Source organism: Gymnoscopelus microlampas (genome assembly GCF_963454915.1).
Source record: "Gymnoscopelus microlampas genome assembly, chromosome: 4".
NCBI lineage: Eukaryota > Metazoa > Chordata > Actinopteri > Myctophiformes > Myctophidae > Gymnoscopelus > Gymnoscopelus microlampas.
In genome coordinates this window covers 19,982,497-20,002,093 of record NC_139941.1, presented here as the reverse complement: position 1 = coordinate 20,002,093, position 19,597 = coordinate 19,982,497, and the positions used below count along the sequence as shown (strand labels likewise).

The window sequence follows — 19,597 nt, the reverse complement described above, 5'->3', positions numbered from 1 at the left end:
GGGCCCTGTGCACAGTTTTGTTCTTCACGTGTTCATTTAGAAGATATATAAAATCTGATGTATAGCAGATGTATAAGAAGCAGATAAAAATTTATCAAATAGCCAACACAAAAATCTAAAATGACACTGATGCTTTCCCAGTTTTAATTGGTTAACGTGTCGTGTGTACCTATTCCTCATAGTTCAACACCCCTACTCAAGGCACCCTGATCAACCTGTAGGGTAGGACCTTGCATCTTATTCTTTCCTTACAATTTGGAGTTAAGCATTCAGCAGAACACTTTCCAGCAACTTACAAATGCAAGATCAGAATAAATGGCATAAACCCTAGTCAAGAAATTGGAGCAAAGAAAAACTACTACAAAGTCACTAGGACACCAGGTAAATTGAGCAAACCTAGCATCTGTCTAAACAGCATAAATAACATTATTAGCATTTGCCATTTGTAGTCTGCAGTCCTCACTGCGTTTGGGAGGTCATTCCACAGCTTGGAAGCCAGGAGTCTAGGATGCTTGGAGCAATGGCCAAGGTGTCGTATGGAAGCCATGGACAGATGTCCTCTGTTTAGCTGATCTAAGGAAGTCCTGAAGGTAAGGGGGATGCCATGCCCTTGATTGCCTTGTACCTGTAGGTCATCACCAGTGTTTTGAATTGCATGTGGGCAGCAACCAGAAGGGTCACCCCTATGTTCCCCGGATTCTATGTTTCCCGCTTACATTAGGGTTATTGTATAAGGGACCAGGTTCTTGGTAGTTTTGAATAGTGGTCACCAGGGTGTTCTCAGTGGCAATGGAAAGATCTGCAGGGTACAGGACTTTACAGGTAAGAGGAGCAGCTTGGTTTGTGTTGAGCTTGAGGTGGTGGGAAGATGTGAGATGTCAGTTAGGCAATAGGCATGCAGTGATACAGTATGTGCTGCTCTTCAACCTGTGTGGCAGAGGCAGGTCAGGCACTCAAGTGAAATCTTGAGTAAATTCCGCATATCAGTGATATAGACCTTGCGAGCAGAGATGACAGCCATTGAAGTGTCTCGTGTAGAGGGGTAGGAGGATGGGGCCACGTACAAACGCCTGAGTGACCGCGGTCAGGAAGGGTACAGGGGGATGAAAGTATACCTTTCCATGAAACCTGGTAGGTCTGACCATTCAGGTTGGAGGATGACCACTTGAATGCCACCACCAGGGATGACAACAGTTCCAGGACCTCATAACCAACCTTATCAAAGTAGGTGAGAAAAGCATCAGCACGAGGGGTGGGGGAACCGGTGGAGTAGGGGTTTTAAGGAAGGAAAGAAAAGTGCACAATGAGAGGCAGAAGGCAGTGAGGACTGAATGGGGCTTCCTTTCAACCGCCCTGAGATGTGTTCACACCTCTGAGGGTTTCAGATAACCAAGGAGCTGGCGGACAGGTGTGTCGGCTTGGAGGAGAGGGAAAACACTGGAGAGAAAGGGGGAGGGGAAGGAATCGAGATGGAACAGAGGATAGATACCGGTACGAGAGCTGCGGTTTAGAGGTTTCGTCGAGTGGTGACAGTTTGAGGTTTGATAGGTTTAAGTGGGAGAGTGGAGAGAAATGGAGAAGGTTACAAAGTAATGGGAAATAACAGAGAGGTTAGATGAAGAGAAGGCTCTAAAGAAAACTAGGTTCAATACATTACCAGCTTCATCATGAGTAGGAGGAGTAGGAGATAAGGAGTGGTAGATAAGTAACATTAGAATGAGAGCGGTGCCATCTTTTGGGAAGGATAAGAGTCCCCAGGTGGACCTGGGTGATGATAGAGCACCATTATGGAAAGAGGGACAGGTTTGTGTAATTGAGAGCATGAAATTTAAATGTGGAAAGTGAAAGATTAGGAACACAGAAATTCCACACGGAGATGTAAGTAAGTTCACCTGTAGTACTACCTCGGTCCAAAATCACGGTAGACTGGCTGAAGTTCTAGGGTTCTGATAGGGCAACAGAGGTAACAGTGTTCCCTTGGGTTATCCAAGTCTCAGTGAGAGACTAGTGAGGAATTGCAGAGACTGCAGGGAGGTATACAGTAGGCTGAAATTAATTCAGCTCTCTGGACTGCTGATTGGCAGTTCCGGAGTCCGCCTCCCACAAGGCTGTTGTGACAGGGTGACCTAGATGGATAGATGAGATTAGAGGTTTTCTGTGACAAGAAAAGTTAAGCATATGCCGAAGAGGAAAGAACAGGAAGTGTTGAAAGAAACACATTGTAGCAAAATATAGCATCTCTGTCTACAGTATAAACGATAATTATTCCAGAGCTGATAATGGTGTCAGAATCAGACTCTCAACATACTCTCAAGATGGCCATGGTGCGTGCATTAATCCAAATCTAAATTAATCATTTTTAAATGTAAGCCGACAGTATACACTGAAATGGACATGCAAGAAGTAGTACACACAGTTAAAGTAAACATGGTTATTAAGGTTAAGCTTTAGCTGTATTCGTACCATGAATACGACCAAACAGTAGCTTGTTATGGGCTGTATAATGTGACTTGAAGCCTGGGGTGAGCTGGGTAACGACATAATAATTTAGGAGATGGAGGCTGTCTGGAACACCTGATGAAAGGAAAATTGCACTTTGAAAATTGTGATGGTCATTGCCGAATATGACTTGCAAATGCATGTCCTATTCATTTGGACGTGTTGAGTGTAGTGGTGACATAAATAATTTGGTGAGGGAATAGCGGCTGGTGCTCCTGGGCCTGTCTTCGTACAACAGAGTATAAATTAAGCATTAGACTTTATATTTGCCCCCAACGCTGCCTACATATTTTACACCTTGAATTCATTTTGACCATGCAGCATTCGTAATATCCAAGCAAAATCACTTTCTCATTCACATCCGTGTTTCTGCCCCCCCTCTATTTCTATAACTGGTGGGAGGCGGGAGGGAGACGGCTGTCACCTTTAAAGACCAGAGGTAGGAAGACACACGGAGGATGCGGTGCACTTGCGGAGAGCGGGAGAACACATTATGTGTATCACTTTTATAGTTTCTTCTAGTGTGAAACCATAAATTGATTCATGACTGCATTATGCTCAATTCCATGAACAAAATATTGAACAAAACATTCCGAGCAAGACAATTTTATATTTGTTCTTTATTATACAGGATGGGGTGCACCCGGTGGGTACATTCACAAATTGGCACCCAGTGCCAGAGTGCACTCTGGCACTCTCTCAGTAGAGTACTTAAAAATTCAGTAAAGCTGTACTCTAAGAATCCTCAGAGAGCACTCTGGCCAAGGACTAGCTGAAGCATAGCATTTGAATGTTTTCAAATGGTATGCTATCAAGTCAGCTGCCTAGGATGCATTGACCATGGTGTATGAACATTGTCTGTTGCAGTGCTGGCTGCCCCCAATGCAGAGAGAGAGAGAGAGAGAGAGAGAGTATATACACCGGCTGTGGAGAGCCTCACTTCAGGAAATGGAGAAATGGCTCAAGCCATGGTGTGTGCGTGAGCTGACCCTCTGCATACCGTCCGCCCACACACGCACACATGCGCGAGTGCGCGCACACACACACACACACACACACACACACACACACACACACACTCACTTACGCACACACTAGCTTATGCACACAAACACACATGCACACTACTTTATCTCCCTCCAGCTCTTCCTCTGTAGCTGTCTCTCGTGGGTGGTATAAGATCTGCCTGGTACATGGATAAAGGTTGTGGGGGCAGGCAGGCCATAAGTGAGTAGTATAACTCCCTGTCTACGCTGTAAAATCCTGAGTGTTAATTTAACTCTTGCGTGTACACATGGAGCCAAATGGACCTGTAGAATTGAATTAACACTCAGGATTCTACTGTGTACTATATGCCCCCCCCCTCCTTTCAGCTGTGTCTTTGTAACACACCAGGAATATCTGACCAATTATTCATCTGTTACTGTAATATCACTGACCAACAATATTACACTGACATAAGTATTATCATTGCTAATGCATGTAATGACAAATCAGTGGTTTGATCTCTAAGGATGAAATACTGAGCCATGGTTCCATTAGTTCATTTGCAGGATTTTACAGTGAGTTGTACCGCTCACTTATGGCCTGGCTTCACCTTCCTGCATGCACCGAGCAGATCTTGTACCGCCCACCCACCCATGAGACAGATACTGAGGCACAGTGGTTTGTCTCAAAGGTTTTCATTACTGTTCCTTCAACTCATTCTGGTGCTTCTGAGAGTAGAACGGAGAGGAGGGCAAAACGGAGACAGCTTCATTGCTTGTATTACAAATAACCTCTGGCTGGATGATGGTGGTGACCTATAAAAATGTTGTATTCAGTAATAAGATCAAGTTATATGAAATAGAACTTGATAATATACTGTATATCGTTGCTTTAGTTTAGGTGCACTTTAGGTATGTTTTTTAGATTGTGTAGAAGGTACTGTATGTTGTTTTTACAGTATGGCCTCTATGTGTCTGTGTGTCGGCTACAGATCTTGCAAACTACTGGACTGACCAGTGCCAAATGTCTAGTGGATGCTGGCAGTAGACGCCAAGGGAGTAAATCCCCTGATATTCCTCTAATTTTGTGATTTTATCTTTACCTTTTAGAACTTTAACTGTACTAGAGGTTCGGACCGCTACGTGGCCCTCACACATACGTCGCACTGCCGATCCGACCGATATGTCTGAGTCATAGTGTCTGGGGCTTTTTCAGAGTACTAGATTATGTGCAGTGACAATTATCACCCTCCGTGGTCATGGGCAGGCACTTGACCACTGGGGACTGTGCCATCCGAGAAGTGGTTATGTCTGAGTCATAGTGACATACCTATTTATGGGAGTATCGGGTTTGGCCGTGGTCCTTCCTATATATGGGCGTATGGGGTTTGTTTATGGTTATGTCTGAGTCGGAGTGATGTGGCCGTGGTCCTTCCTATATATGGGCGTATGGGGTTTGTTTTTGGTTATGTCTGAGTCAGAGTGACGTGGCCGTGGTCCTTCCTATATATGGGCGTATGGGGTTTGTTTATGGTTATGTCTGAGTCAGAGTGACGTGGCCGTGGTCCCTCCTATATATTGGCGTATGGGGTTTGTTTATCGATATGTCTGAGTCAGAGTGATGTGGCCGTGGTCCTCCTTTAAGCCAATTCTAAAATAGGATACCATAAGAGATGATATCATAGTACTGACGTCATAGATGACTGACATCATTGTACTGACGTCATAGTACCGACTGACTTCATAGATGATTGACATCATAGACTGGCCACATGAGGTCAGAGATTCACAGGGAAGCCACTCTGTTAGAGGGAAGCCCTAACTTGTTTTCTCATTAGCATGGTTACTGAAGCATGGTATTTGATTGGGCTACAGCTGGCCACAGTGGGGAACATGCACTGCTGGGTTTAGACTAAACCTAATTTACGTCTTGATTTTATGATGGTGTCACTCACCGAAAATAGGCTATCAGTTATTTTAGGCAGGAGACCCTGTCTTATGACGAAGTATGTATTTAAAGTTCCAGTAAAGGAAGTTAAATTACACTTTATATAAAACATACGTGTGTGTAAAAAGAGTTTACACTGAATTGTGGAGTTTAAAGTGTTTTTCACCATTTGTGAACCAAGGATATTTTTAGGCGTGCCTGAATCATGACTTGATGATGCACTGGAGGAGTACTGGGTGGGGGAGGGACCAAGCCAGCTTCTCTCTCTCTCACTCTCACTCTCTCACACACACACACACACACACACACACACACACACACACACACACACACACACACACACACACAACACACAACACACAACACACACACACACACACACACACACACACACAGTTGACACTCAAAGGAGACATTTTCAACCCCATATCTTTTATTTTATTAAAAAAATGGATAGTGCAATTGTCACCTTCTAACCAATGATTAGGCTATTGGAAATGTGTGCAGTTTGTTAACACATTATATCAGCATTCCTAATTGATGGAATTTAAAGTTAATTTATGCTGTCTGTGCCCAGTCTTTAAACTAAGAAACATTTTTTTTCACCTGTCATGAGCAAAATTCTTGTCCCAAGTACTGATTTCTTGTATGTTAAGAAATAGAATTACAGCATGTGTCTCATGCTATTCAATATGTAAAAAAATAAAATTAAAACCTACAAGGTTCATTATTTGGCAGGCAGATTTGTCAAACGTATCAACATGACTCAGAACCGTAATATGCATACCAACATGACTCAATATTAATATATATCATGTTGGTATGTAGCCTACTGTATATTATGGTTATTTAGACTCAGTAACCATAATACATAGCCTACCAACGTGTGTGTGTGTGTGTGTGTGTGTGTGTGTGTGTGTGTGTGTGTGTGTGTGTGTGTGTGTGTGTGTGTGTGTGTGTGTGTGTGTGTGTCTGTCTGTCTGTCTGTCTGTCTGTCTGTCTGTCTGTCTGTCTGTCTGTCTGTCTGTCTGTCTGTCTGTCTGTCTGTCTGTCTGTCTGTCTGTCTGATATGCCTCAAATCATGAACCAGTGTCCGATTGTAGTGAAACTTTGCACACATTCCCACTAGGCTGAGGAAGAAATGCCACCATTTTCACATTGGAATATCATAGCGCCACCAGGACACCGATTTTTGCAAAATGTTTTACATTACTCCTACACTATAACAAGCCACTTCACATTAATACCAATAACTTAACAGTATAGTTCATACACAAAGTCCATGCCTGAATACAATGTCCTTCATATATAATTTTCTACTAAACACTTTTTGATACTACTCCTACAGATCAACACTCCCGAAAATTAACATAGTTTTCCACTTTAAATTCTTCAAATGATTGTTGGGTAGCATATTTATTGATTTAATTGTTTTACTCAAAATGCCCTTATCTTTTAGATCGAGTCTTAAATTCTAAATTGGCTATTATTATTATATATTAGAATTTCCTTCTTCCAATTAGCCTACACTACATGCACTCTTGGTCCAAACATTCTGTTTTGGGAATCAAATGCAGTCTGCAATGCAGACAGTATGGTGACCAATGACCATCCAACAGGGTAAACTGTATCCATCCATAGAAACAGTCCAGTATACATGCTCAAGGGCATACAAAATGACCAGAGAACACGAGCACTTATTTTCCACAACTTTTGTCCCAGGCTCTAAGAATACAGTGGGTTGCAGCTCTGGGGGTTGTTCGGTCCTCTGTCGCTCACTTCACCCTAGTGTTACATCTCGAACGGCGAAATGAAAAGCCTTGTGGTGCAATCGACGTCTGCACTCTCCTCCGACTGACAGGGCCAGGGACCCAATGAAACAAGTCGACATCCTCAGATCGTCAAATCAAAGGAAAAAGAGGAGGCGCCGTCCCATCGCCGTCTGAATTACGTCATACACAAACAGCTGGTCTTTAGCAAAATCTGAAAAAATGTAGACCAGCAAAGCGACTGAAAACTGCACTCGGGCTGTAGCCCCATAATAAACATTCTAGCTTTTAACCATGTGGCAACTGGAGCGTCTGGGATTAGGATATGGCCCGCCGAAGCTCCTCTTGCTTGTTTACACCTATCTCTGCGCTCTTGTAGGTGAGTGATACGACTGTGATTCGTTCAATGCCCGGCGCTTTCATTTAGATTGTGCTTGTAGGAACGATTTCAGCACCCCAACAAAGAACAGCTCCTCGAGGAGCTGTTCTTTGTCGGGTGCTGATATCGTTCCTATACACGCACAATGATTCCCATTCCGCCTGTCTATAGCGTGTAGTCTACTGCACCTCAGTGGCCAGTGTTTATTTCCAACAGGCATCCTAAAAAAAACACTTGGATCAGGGAAGACTGTTTAATTACGTGACGCGTGGACGGATTGCGATTAATAATGGCAACAGCATAATTGACAGATGCTTTATTGGCTGTGGGCTACATTATTGAATAGGCTTGTGGCAACAAAATAATGTGAAGCAATAATTGTATTTTTTTTTAATGGCTCTGCTTGATTTATAACTAAGAATGTCATAAATTCAGTTCTCGTTTTTCGGTTGCCATAGGCACAAAATAAAATGTCTATAGCATAGGCCTCCACCTATAACCAACGAGGCTGCTATTCCAAGTGTGTGAACTGGACAAGAAGAACTGTTTCATGTGTGTTGTTGACTCGGGTAAAGATGAACAGCTAGTATGTCTCCAAACGGTATTGTGCGCGCAACAGTCGCTCTCTTTTAACACTCATATCTTTCTCCCTCTCAGTTTCCCCCATTTATTTTACTGTCTCTTTCTCCTGCTTTTCTTGGAGCTGTTACTGAGGACTGTAGCGTTTTTATGGAAGTGTCTATACAGTACTGTAGGTCACAGTCCTCGTGATGTGATTGCCAGATGAGTAAAAAGCAAGGCCTTTGTTCTTCATGCCATCAAGTTACTTAAAACACTAGATGGAGTGATACAGTAATTGACAGTTAATGTAGTCTAGTGCACTGGCACATCCTGAGGGACCCAAGAACTATAGTGTCTGCTTTGTGTCTATGGATGTTCTTTTGTTTTGTTGTTTGGGGGGTAGCCTGTTTAACTTACCATGCAGAGGTCATCAGACAGTGAGTGTCCTAATCTAATTGTTACAATAGAATGATGGCATATTGATATACAGCCATACAGATTCCAGATTGATCATATTCCTTGAAAATGTTATTTTAATTCCTCTACATTTGAAATGTGAGATGATATTCAAGTGGGCTTACTCCTCTGCATGTGTACCACCTGTTCTTCTATCCAATATGCGATATTGAATGCCAAGATTAGATATCACTATCTTCATCAGAATCTAATTGGCTCAGGTTGAGAATGGAGGTCATTCAGACAGCTCAGTTTGTTTTGATGATTGAATACAGCTAAAAAGCTTGTTCTAAATGTGCCTCTATACAGCCTAGCACACCATCTGTTGCCAAATTTGCTATTGAAATGCATCAAATTAATTCAAGTACAGTATAATGATGCAGTGCTGTTCAGGTTTACTACAAAGTGGTACAGTACACTGTCAGAGTTGCAAATCAAATTGATGTGAATATTTGTCCAATTATGAATAGGCATGCCTATTAACCCTAGCATCCCTATTAGGAGGTGAACATTTGGCAAAAAATGCAGATCTACAAGCTCATAATGTATCGCCATGTGGCACGTTGTGAGCTTCTGTTTTTCGCTGGAGATATTTGGTGTAGAGGGAAAAAAGAGAGCACTAAGTACATTACTAGCCTCGCCAGCCAGGCTCTGTCTCAATGTCAACACATTGAATATGATTTGACTTAGTATAGAGAGTGGTTAAAATGCTTGTGTTGATGAAGTTGCTCTGGCAGAACAATGGATAATGGAAACACAGTGTGGTTGATTGACAATACACCATTTGCAGACTGCTGTAATGTTGAATGTCAGGTAATGATATCATCTCCACGGCATCTCTGTTATACATATGGCATTTATGGTTGACAAACCGTGTGCAATCCTTGAGGGAATAAAGACAATGCTGTGATATATTATAGACTATATATGTATACAGTATGTAAAGTGGAGCATAGTCCATTAAATATACAATAGATGACAACAGTAAAAGAAAAAAGTGTTTTGTGTGTTTTATTCAGGGTATTTGTTGTCAGCCCTCTGACTATACTTAACCACATGACGGCATGTCACTCACTGCCTTGTAACTACACAGTCAGAGGGGGAGAAACCGTAGCGAAGGAGGTATCATTGCAGAAGGACAGGAAATCATGAATGTAATAGCAAAGGCTTCCGATGCAAACCTGTTGGGCTGTGTGGGAGTTCATAATTTTGGTAACGGTGAGTGACAAGCCTGTGGGTTGTAACTGATTTGTGACACATCCTGTATGAGACATTCCTCTCCCTATCACTGACATTCTGCAATACAGCTGTCTGAGCACCTAGGTGCATCATAAATACTTAACGAAACCACTTTATAGAACCAGAACCGGGGATTCTGTTGGCTTGTACAACAGCGCTGGTGCTACAGTATGGACGGGAAGAAAGAAAGAAAGAACAAACAATATATGAGAAATTAGTAAATAACTCCTTATGTTATTCAAATGAGAGCAAAACATTTTTTTTAAATATAAAAGCTTATTAGAGGTTAAACTGGCTGTTCAAATGGCGTGGCTGTATAAATGAATGTTTGGCCTTCCCAGAACCCCAGAATAATCATATATCTGTGTGGGAAAAGTATACACTATCACATGAAATTAATATTCCATGCAAATCACATTTATCATCAAAAAGGCATCATAAAGGCAGACTGCAAATATTAGCATCCGGAGTCTACCGTAGCTAACCCTGCCTGTCCCTGAGTACATGGTTTGCACATCAACCTACATTAATTAACAGATTGCTACTGTCACTGTGTGACTGTTTCTATAAGCGACTGGCACAGATAAACTGTGAACTAACTGCACAGAAATATTCTTAGTGCTAATTTAATTGAGTGTAGAAATTGACCTGTTTTTTAAAAAATGACATGGACGAGCTGATAATTGAGGGTTGAGGATTTTTCTGTGTGCTTTGTGAGTTCATTTGATGAGTTTAAATTATTCAAACTCAAAGTCTTTTTAAACATTCCTTTGCCTGGCGGAATTTCCTATTGAATTTATTTATTTATTATATATTTAAGGACATTTCTCATTAGTTCCCCCAACATGAAACGGCACCCACAATGCTCTTTGGGAAAAATAAATCCATAGCGTCCATACATTTCATGCTAGCTCCAGTCACAGAGGGAATTGTTAATTAGTCCCAGGTGGACACTGGGGGCGTTGCTGTCCTCTGGCAGACCCGGTGTAGCTGTGCCTGGTACATTTATATCACCAGACATCGTTGGATGGATGTAGATGGTTACCCTGCAACTATCGATTCAAACACTAAATCTACTGTACCGTACAAATGACAAACAGCAGCAGCCTGCCAAAGGTAGACCTAAACAAGTGTAAAATAGTGCTCAGGGAGAGCTCACAGGAGGGGCTGCTAAAGGCAAAACCACGTTGGGGGAATGCCAAGGCACTCTCCTTCCCTCATCAAAAATTAAAATGACTTCATTAAGGCAGCACCAACAAGTACCTGAATACATTTTTGGCACACTGATACATACAGTATGGCTTACAATATAAGTACATATCTGCCTGACCAAATTCCATGACATTTCCATAACCTTTCTGTGGCATGCAATGCTGTTGACAATTCTCAAGTGTTCATCTGTCACTGTGTTCATAAACAGCTGAACAGATTTGAATATCAAATATTATGTTACATTTGACCAACTAAAATGGCAGACTAATCTCAACAAAACTTTTATTTGTTAAATGTTACCTCTGAATATTGCAATGCATCAGCCATCCCTTCCAGTGGTGTATGAAATAATAGGAAGAGAGCCTTCAATAAACTATTATGATCCTTAAGTAATTACTCAGCAATGTAATATTTGTTTGTGGTTTGCAACTAAATCCACTGAATATTAATTGAAAGGACAATACTGTTATTTTTGCATGTTTAACGCATTGACTACAAATCAAGTATACTTTACATCACTGACTACAATTGAAGTATACTTAACATCACTGACTAGTACAATTCAAGTATACTTTACGTTACTGGCCACACTTTTCCACACTAGACCACATTTTGGAATAGTTGCTGTGTCTTTCCCTTTTGTTCTTTTTTTATAATGGATTTATCTGGCTAATGCTCATGTCACCAGGAAGAAGTCAATGTACATTTGAATATTGAATTTCATTCATAAAACTTTTCTCCGGGGACAATTTTTGGCTCGACATTTCAAACCAATCAACTGCATTTCAGCTTCATTTAGCAGATATGCAGTAGCAAGATAATGTAACTTTGACAGACAATGAAGGCAACATAAGTTCACTGTGCTGTACCTATTTCAAGCAAGTGTCAAGTCTCTGCAAGTTGATTTAAATGTATCTGCTGTAATGTAAAATGTACATGATTCATAGTCAATGGGCTAAACATGCCAAAGAAAATTAAAAAAAGAAATGTGTATGGTCCTTTAACCACAATAGCGTTCCTATTCTGAGGCAAATATTTGGTTCTACAAGCTTGCTATGCGTTGTGAGCTTGTACTGTAGATCAGCTATTTTCGGCAAAGAGATTTGTTGTAAAGGGAAAAAAGGAGGGGGCCTAGTATAGAGCATTGGGGGACTCCGGACAACTAAGTATAGAGATTGAGTGGTTAAATTAACATTTTATCTTAGTTTGTATTTTCTAATTTAATTACTGTAATACCTAACACATAATGATTACGGTACTCTCAACCCTGGTAGTCTATGGTGTAAAACCCACATGAAAGTGTAAAGACCACATTAAAGTGTAAATACCAGCAGAGATAACTCGTACAGCATGAAACAGACTCAGGGAGGTTTAGATGGAATGATGGGTAGTGAGCGTCGTATGGGATTAGTCGTTACCACTTGACAGCAAGATTGCTTTATTCATCTGCCTTTCTGCTTCCTTGCTCTCAAGGCTACTGCCATAGTTGAAATATACAGGCAGCTCTGAGGTCTCGTAATAGTGTGGGAGAGAGGAGCCGAGCAGAGGCACTTTTTTCCCTTTTACTACAACTCACACTCACTCACATTGTGCGTTCAAGAATCACGCACCATTACACATTCACGCCTACATCTTTCTAGAAGGCCACTTGTGTTGTTCCTGCTTTGGTATTATTAAAAGGATCCCTAGCTAATAAGCCACATTTGCTTAATACATTATAATTGTCCTCTATAACTAAAATGTCAAATTAAAAACACCTTAAATATTGTATTTATTTTAGAAATAGTTAATCATTCACTCAATAGGGGAAATGCCAGTCGCAAGTTGATGATGTCATTTGTCCATGTGTGGTCTAGCCTATGGAATTTATGGAATGTATGTGAACACATAAAACAATTAACATGGACAAAATACATCATCAACTTTAAACGTGCATTGCCCCTCTTGTGTAAAAGATGAACTGATTCTAAAATAAATAAAATATTGAAGGTGTTTTACATTTTTTATTTTAGTTATAGAGGGCAATTATAATGTATTAAGGCATATTTGGCTTACTAGCCAGGGATCCTTTTAAAGAAAATGACAATGCCAAACCAGTGGTTGAAATAAAAGTACTGGTACACAGTACAATACTCAGTGTTAATTGAACTCTGACCGGTTACATTTGTACAGTCTCAGAGTTACAAATGGACACATTTACGCTGAAGATGTATTTTAAGTGTACTGTGAGCTTTGATATTCATATATGATTCACATGCAGTACACATAATTCCTATATGATTTTGGGCCTGCGCCTTCTAAATGGATTCAAGTTTCAGGCATGATAAATAAACCTTCAGGTGCTTGTACTAAGCCGCACTAATACCTCATTCCAAAAGAAAACGTAGGTTTAGACTGCAATGCTGGAAAATGCTCTCCCACGATGATGAAATGTTATAGCCAATCCCCATATCTTAGATATGCTGCTCCATGTTTCCCTCCCCATATCCCCAGTTCTGTTGTTGTGTGTCTCTGTGTGATAGCAGCTACCTTAGAGAAATGTGTTCATAATGAACTGACTCACACTCGTTTTCACCCTGCCTTCTGTCCTCCCGCTGGGCGTGTGCTCAGTGTCGGGCCAAGCTCATGTCGGTAATGTGGCAGATTACACCTGCCACTAGTTCCGCTCGCTCTTATGCAGAGCCTTCAGTGGATGTAATCCAAGGATTTGACATAATGCAGGACGTGAGTGAGCCTGCATAACTGTACCCCAACGCGCGCGCGCGCGCACGCACGCGCACACACGCACACACACACACACACACACACACACACACACACACACACACACACACACACACACACACACACACACACACACACACACACACACACACACACACACACACACACACACACACACACACACACACACACACACACACACACACACACACACACCACCACCACCACCAACACCACCAGCTCCACAAGTTGAACCTTCACAGATATTCTATAGCTCGGTCATTTTTCATTTATGTATTTATTTAAATCAAATAATGTTAATTATGTGTTTTATATTTATGTTTTTGCTTGTTCATTTTTTAAATGTAAGTTAAATGATCCTTTCATATATTTAAGTTTACATTTAATCTATAAAAGTCTACAGTGCTACTGGATTTTCAGGCCATGAAAAGGCCTGAAACTCAGATTTACTAGATGTAAAGGCTGCATAGTGGCCTAAATATCTTAATTAAAAAATTCCCAAATAGAACATTTGATCAAATATAAGATTTCAAATAGATTTCAAGATGTTGCACTTAATAACAAAATATTGGTGAAGACATTGGTAATCGGTGGTCTAAAACTCTTAAATCGGGATGGACATCGGACCCAAATATCTGGCATTGGTCAGGCTCTAAAGTATTCACAGTCAATGTTGCTCTCTCACTCTGTCCCACAGATTGCCTTTTTGTGACTGATTATTTCACCCGTACGCCTCGTAAGCTGAACGCTTTCAACTCCTTCGCCAGTGTGGAACTGTTCCACTTCAATGTGCCTGATGACACCATGATGGCCGTATGGAACCTCATCACCTTCAAGGAGCAAGGGGGCACTTTTGGAGACAGCTGCCCAGACCGCAATGTGACTGTGTAAGTGTGTGCGTGCGTGCGTGCATGCGTGCGTGTGAAACAACCTTAAATCAAAATAAGCCAGGTGTTACTGTTGTTAATTAAGAGTCACAAAGGTGTTTTCGAGGTGGGCTGTAAATCCACTAATGGCCTCCAAAAAAAGCCTTTTTTCACAAAGCTTTTGAAGTGCCATTAACTTACTAACTCATCTCTCTTTAGATCGTACACACAGAATTTGGTCGATAAGAATGTCTAGTTTCAGCTGATATTGTTGGAAGGAAGTGTTGCTTGAATCAATAGCTGCATTTTATCTCGCATGTCCATTTCTTATTTGTAATGTTTGTGATGCAAGCACATGTAGCTGATCTGGACACCTCAGACTCCCTGTGCTCTTGTGAAAAATGGGGGCATAATTAGATAAAAAGGTTATAATAGAGCACCGAAGTCTGACGTCACTGCCACTAGAGGGCGCTGTTCCACGGGTTTGTGGCTTTATTTTTTGTGTTGAAATCCCCATTTGGGAATCTTAGATCACGTCATATAAGAACTGTGTTCCAAACATAAACACACCACCCTGGCGTTTTTGTCAGGGGGTGGCTCTGCATCGTTTATGATATTCATTCATATTTGATACAGCCTGTTTCTGGCTAAAATGGAATTAATTCTGCCTTAAAAGCCTTAAGAATTACTACTTCCGGGTCTGAAACCACTGTCCCCACAGCGGCCGCGTTCATGGGAAATGTAGTCTTTGGGTTGTTTGTCTCGTTTCTAGTGTTTATATTGTGTTACTCTTTGGGTAAATGTGTACATTTACACCTTTAGTTTATGAGTAAAAACGCCAGGGTGGTGTGTTTATTTTTGGAACACAGTTCTTATATGAAGCGATCTAAGATTCCCCAATGAGGATATTAATACAAAAAGTAAAGCCATGAACCTGCGGAAAGCGCCCTCTACTGGCAGTGACGTCAGGACTTTGGTGCTCTATAATGATTGATTCATATTTATTGATATGTTACCATACTGTACATGATGATATTGTTTAGCCTGGCGTAGCTAGACTATATCACTGCGTGAATATGAGTCTGGTGCTTCCATGAGGACGTTTTGTTTCCCAAGGGGCGGGATCAAAACAATGTCCCTTGACGCAATTGGTTAGACCTACAACCAACTACCAATTACAGTCGCCCATATTCGAATACTGGGCCCTGATTGGTGCCCCACGTCTTCTGGAACAGGAAATGGATTCTCTATGGAGCGGTGCCAGACCCAAATCGCAGAGTGCAATTTTTTTTTGCACTCGCAGATTCGTCTGGTCCCAGGCTAGATATTGTTGGCTATGCATAAGGGTGAGTTATAGTTACTTGCCCGCCGGTGTCGTACAGCGAAAATAACTGATCTACAAGTTCACAAACTCACGCTGCGATGTGTTGTGACTGCGAGCTTGTAGATCAGCTATTTTCTGTGTGCAATTTGGTGAACAACCAAGTAGAAATGAGGCATTAACACTTAGATCCCTATTGAATTGTTGATTGTCAATAACCACAGTGTGGACTCACTTTATCTTGATTCTCCGTATATAGCCCTGTTTACCAGATCGGATGTGTGTGCTCTACTTTTCTGAATATCCTTACAGCAATACCTTAGCTTTCTGAGAGACAGGTTTGTTTTGCCATAGCTCAATTGATTCCATACCAATTACTGTGAAGAAGCCATAAGCCCCAGTAACAGGGAATTGAAATAGAGCTTTGTCTCTGTGATTCATAGGTACTTCAGGTCTGGGGCACCGCCTGTCATCAATCCCCTCTACACACATTTTCCCCGGGACACAGTCATCCCAGGGTCATTTGCTGTCACTCTGACCTGGACACTTCCAAACCGTACCACGGGGGCGTTCAATGTGACCAGCCCGCTGCCTGGGGACTGGTTCTTGGCAGCCCATTTGCCTAAGGACGAAGGGAAGATCTCAGTCAAGGTGAACTTAATCACAAAATGTCACAAATGTTTTTTTGGTGAATAGGATCTGGTAGTTTAAGACAATCTTACAAAATCCCTTTCATATGATACCAAAAGATTCTTGGAAAAATTATTTAAGTAATCTAACCATCTTGGACTTTCAAAATGTCGTCTATTCTGGGCATGTCAGTGGAGATGACACTTTTAATAAAAATAAATTCATTTTTTTAATGTAATAAAAAAATCGTAAAACGTTTTAAAAATAGCAGATCTACAAGCTCACAAGGCATCACGATGTGACATGTTGTGAGCTTTGTAGATCGGATATTTTTGCTATTCCTCTTACAACGAAGTATATAGGTCTTAAGCACGGCTAAAACCTGCAGCATGGCATCATCCATTTCTTCCTCATCATATTTACCTTACAGCGTGCGCGCACGAGCGCACACACACACACACACACACACACACACACACACACACACACACACACACACACACACACACACACACACACACACACACACACACACACACACACACACACACACACCTGCATAATTGTTTGAACCAAATTTATCACTGCTGTAGTGTTGGGCCGTGCTTCCCTGGAGGCTGCCGCTTACTGCAGCACAGTTCAAAAGTGCATCTGCAATGATTCCCAAACGCTGTCAAGACTACAATATGATTCATATGCGTGTTGGCATAATGTCTTTGCAAAGCCATAATGTCCGTCAACATTAACTACTTTAAACCTGCCATCATGCATGTCATTATAGTAGAAAGTTCTAAAAAATCTACCTACCCCCAGGTCAATGCCTGTCAGCGGGGAATGTTTTTCATTGATTGATTGAATACTTTATAAAAAAATTGCACAATACAAATCATCATCAATACCAGGAGCAATAAAAGGTATATTTACAGACTCTCGGCTTGCTGACAGTACTCTCTGGTGGCAAGCTAGAAGACTTATATAGGTCCTGTTGCAATTTGCAGACATGTGCTCTTTTAGGGTAGGTTTGAATCAGGATGGGGAGTCGAATGTTGAATAAGACAATACGTCCTCCAGGTAACTATTATTGACTATTCAAAATGTGTGAAATTTAGTTCATAACACATGAGCTTTAGATTGGCTGTTTTTGCCAATCGGCTATTTTCGCAACTTCATACGACAAAATATATATAGCTCAAGAAGTTGTTAAATACAAAGGAATGACTTCATACTGGATGGGGTTGAGATTGAATAGACACATTTGGTACGTCTGAACTGTAGAAAGGGATGTGAGGATGGGGTTATTTTTATAGGGTGAGGGGCAGATCATTCTCTATGACTTTACAGTTAACCTTAAAATCTTCACTAGCTGAGCTGTCTGAGATCACTTTAGAGTGAAACACTCACAACACCGCTGCCAGTGAGGTAATGTTTTTGCGTCTGTCTGTCTGTCTGTCTGTCTGTCTGTTGCACAAAACGTGGTGCAAAGGTTGGCCCTGGGCCTGATTAACATTTCACGCCGAATGGCCAAAATGCACATTATGTCTGAACACACCATTAACTGGGTCACATGCATCATGAAGTTATACTGGCGACGAGGAGAGAGCGGGCCAGAAGCACCGCAACACCTCAGAGACAAGCGTGGTGCAGGCCTTTGTTTTCTCTCCGTCTCTAATCCATCATTTTGTGAGGATCTAACCTGTTTTATGATCTACATGGAAACGCAACATGATGTTCAGGCCACACCCGCCGGCCTGGCTGACAGGGTGTAATAAATCAGCGGGTCACGCGGCTAGCACCTCCTGTTCAGATGACGTGACACTGGAGTGAAGGGAGCATGGAGGCCTGTGATCACTCGCTATGAACGCTGGAGCTCATTTGACACTCCACTGTGTCCTTTTTGCTGTGGATTACCTAAGTGTTAATAGATATCGTGGCTGTCGGGTGTAAACCTTGTATGTCCAAAACCGTTACTTTTCAGTAAATGGAAAAAGAACCTGTGCTCCAGTGGATCCAATGTAGTTATTAGTCACAAGCTCTAGCTAATACTTTTCATTGGTTATATATTTATAAAAGCCACAGTCAGATTTAACCACTTTTACTTTAAAAAAATGTTTTCGAAAATACCATACAAGCTCACAGTGAGCTTGTAGATTGGCTATTCTCGCTACTTTTGTGCAACACTTTTGTACAATAAAGTAGGGCATTCATTTATGAAAAAAAAAAACTTAAAGTTGAAACATGGAGAGTTTCTGCCCTTGGCAGGCTAATACAGCTGCAGCTAATCAATTTAATAATTGGTGTGTTAAATGTAAATATGTCCAGACCCATGGGGGAGCCATGGGGGTGCCAATGGGCAAGCAAAGACAATAGTGAACAGTATTGACAACGCATATTGGCATACCCAAATCTAACACACCCATTATTGATTTGATTAGCTGCAGCTGTGTTCCTTAGATCACAGAGTACTATAAGGTCAGCAACCTGCCATGGTTTAACCCTTCTGTAGTTTTTAACCTCAACTAGAAAACAAACTACACAATCAGTGCAGGGTTTCATCACCCTTTAACTCTGAGAGAGTACGAAAGTAAAAATGCACTCGTAAAGGTCCGTTTAGATTAATGCATCGATTAACATGAGGATTATTATTTTGAACATACCGGCCAGCCTCCTGATTCATGCTCAATCTGTTCTTCTCCATCCTCCAGTATTATGGAATTCCATTTGACATCACTTTAAAGGCAGCGTGAATACCACACTGGGAAATAGGGCAAGATGGACAGAGGGAAACTAATTCAGGAGGCTGAGAAACTGTATAACCAAGATCTTTTTGAAGTGTTCAATATCTGATGATGACCTACTGTACTACTTTCATAACTATCGTTCTCTCTTCCCTTTAGGGTCTATATGAAGAGTGCCAGTATCTATTCCAGCCTCAGCTCATTGTCCAGAGGCTTATCGGGATTTCAGTGCTGTATCCTGGATACTTTAT

The 19,597-nt window shown here is 41.4% G+C and overlaps 1 protein-coding gene across 1 annotated transcript; it reads left to right on the top strand.

Moving 5' to 3' along the window:
* Window positions 1-789: 789 nt before the first annotated feature.
* On the top strand, window positions 790-19,592 carry LOC311044009 (post-GPI attachment to proteins factor 6-like; the record flags this gene model as incomplete). The annotated part of the gene is made up of 5 exons (XM_084055432.1): window positions 790-822; window positions 1,386-1,491; window positions 14,492-14,681; window positions 16,425-16,632; window positions 19,506-19,592. Coding segments are annotated over 5 exons (624 nt in total), but the record flags the coding sequence as incomplete, so codon positions are not given.
* Window positions 19,593-19,597: the final 5 nt, after the last annotated feature.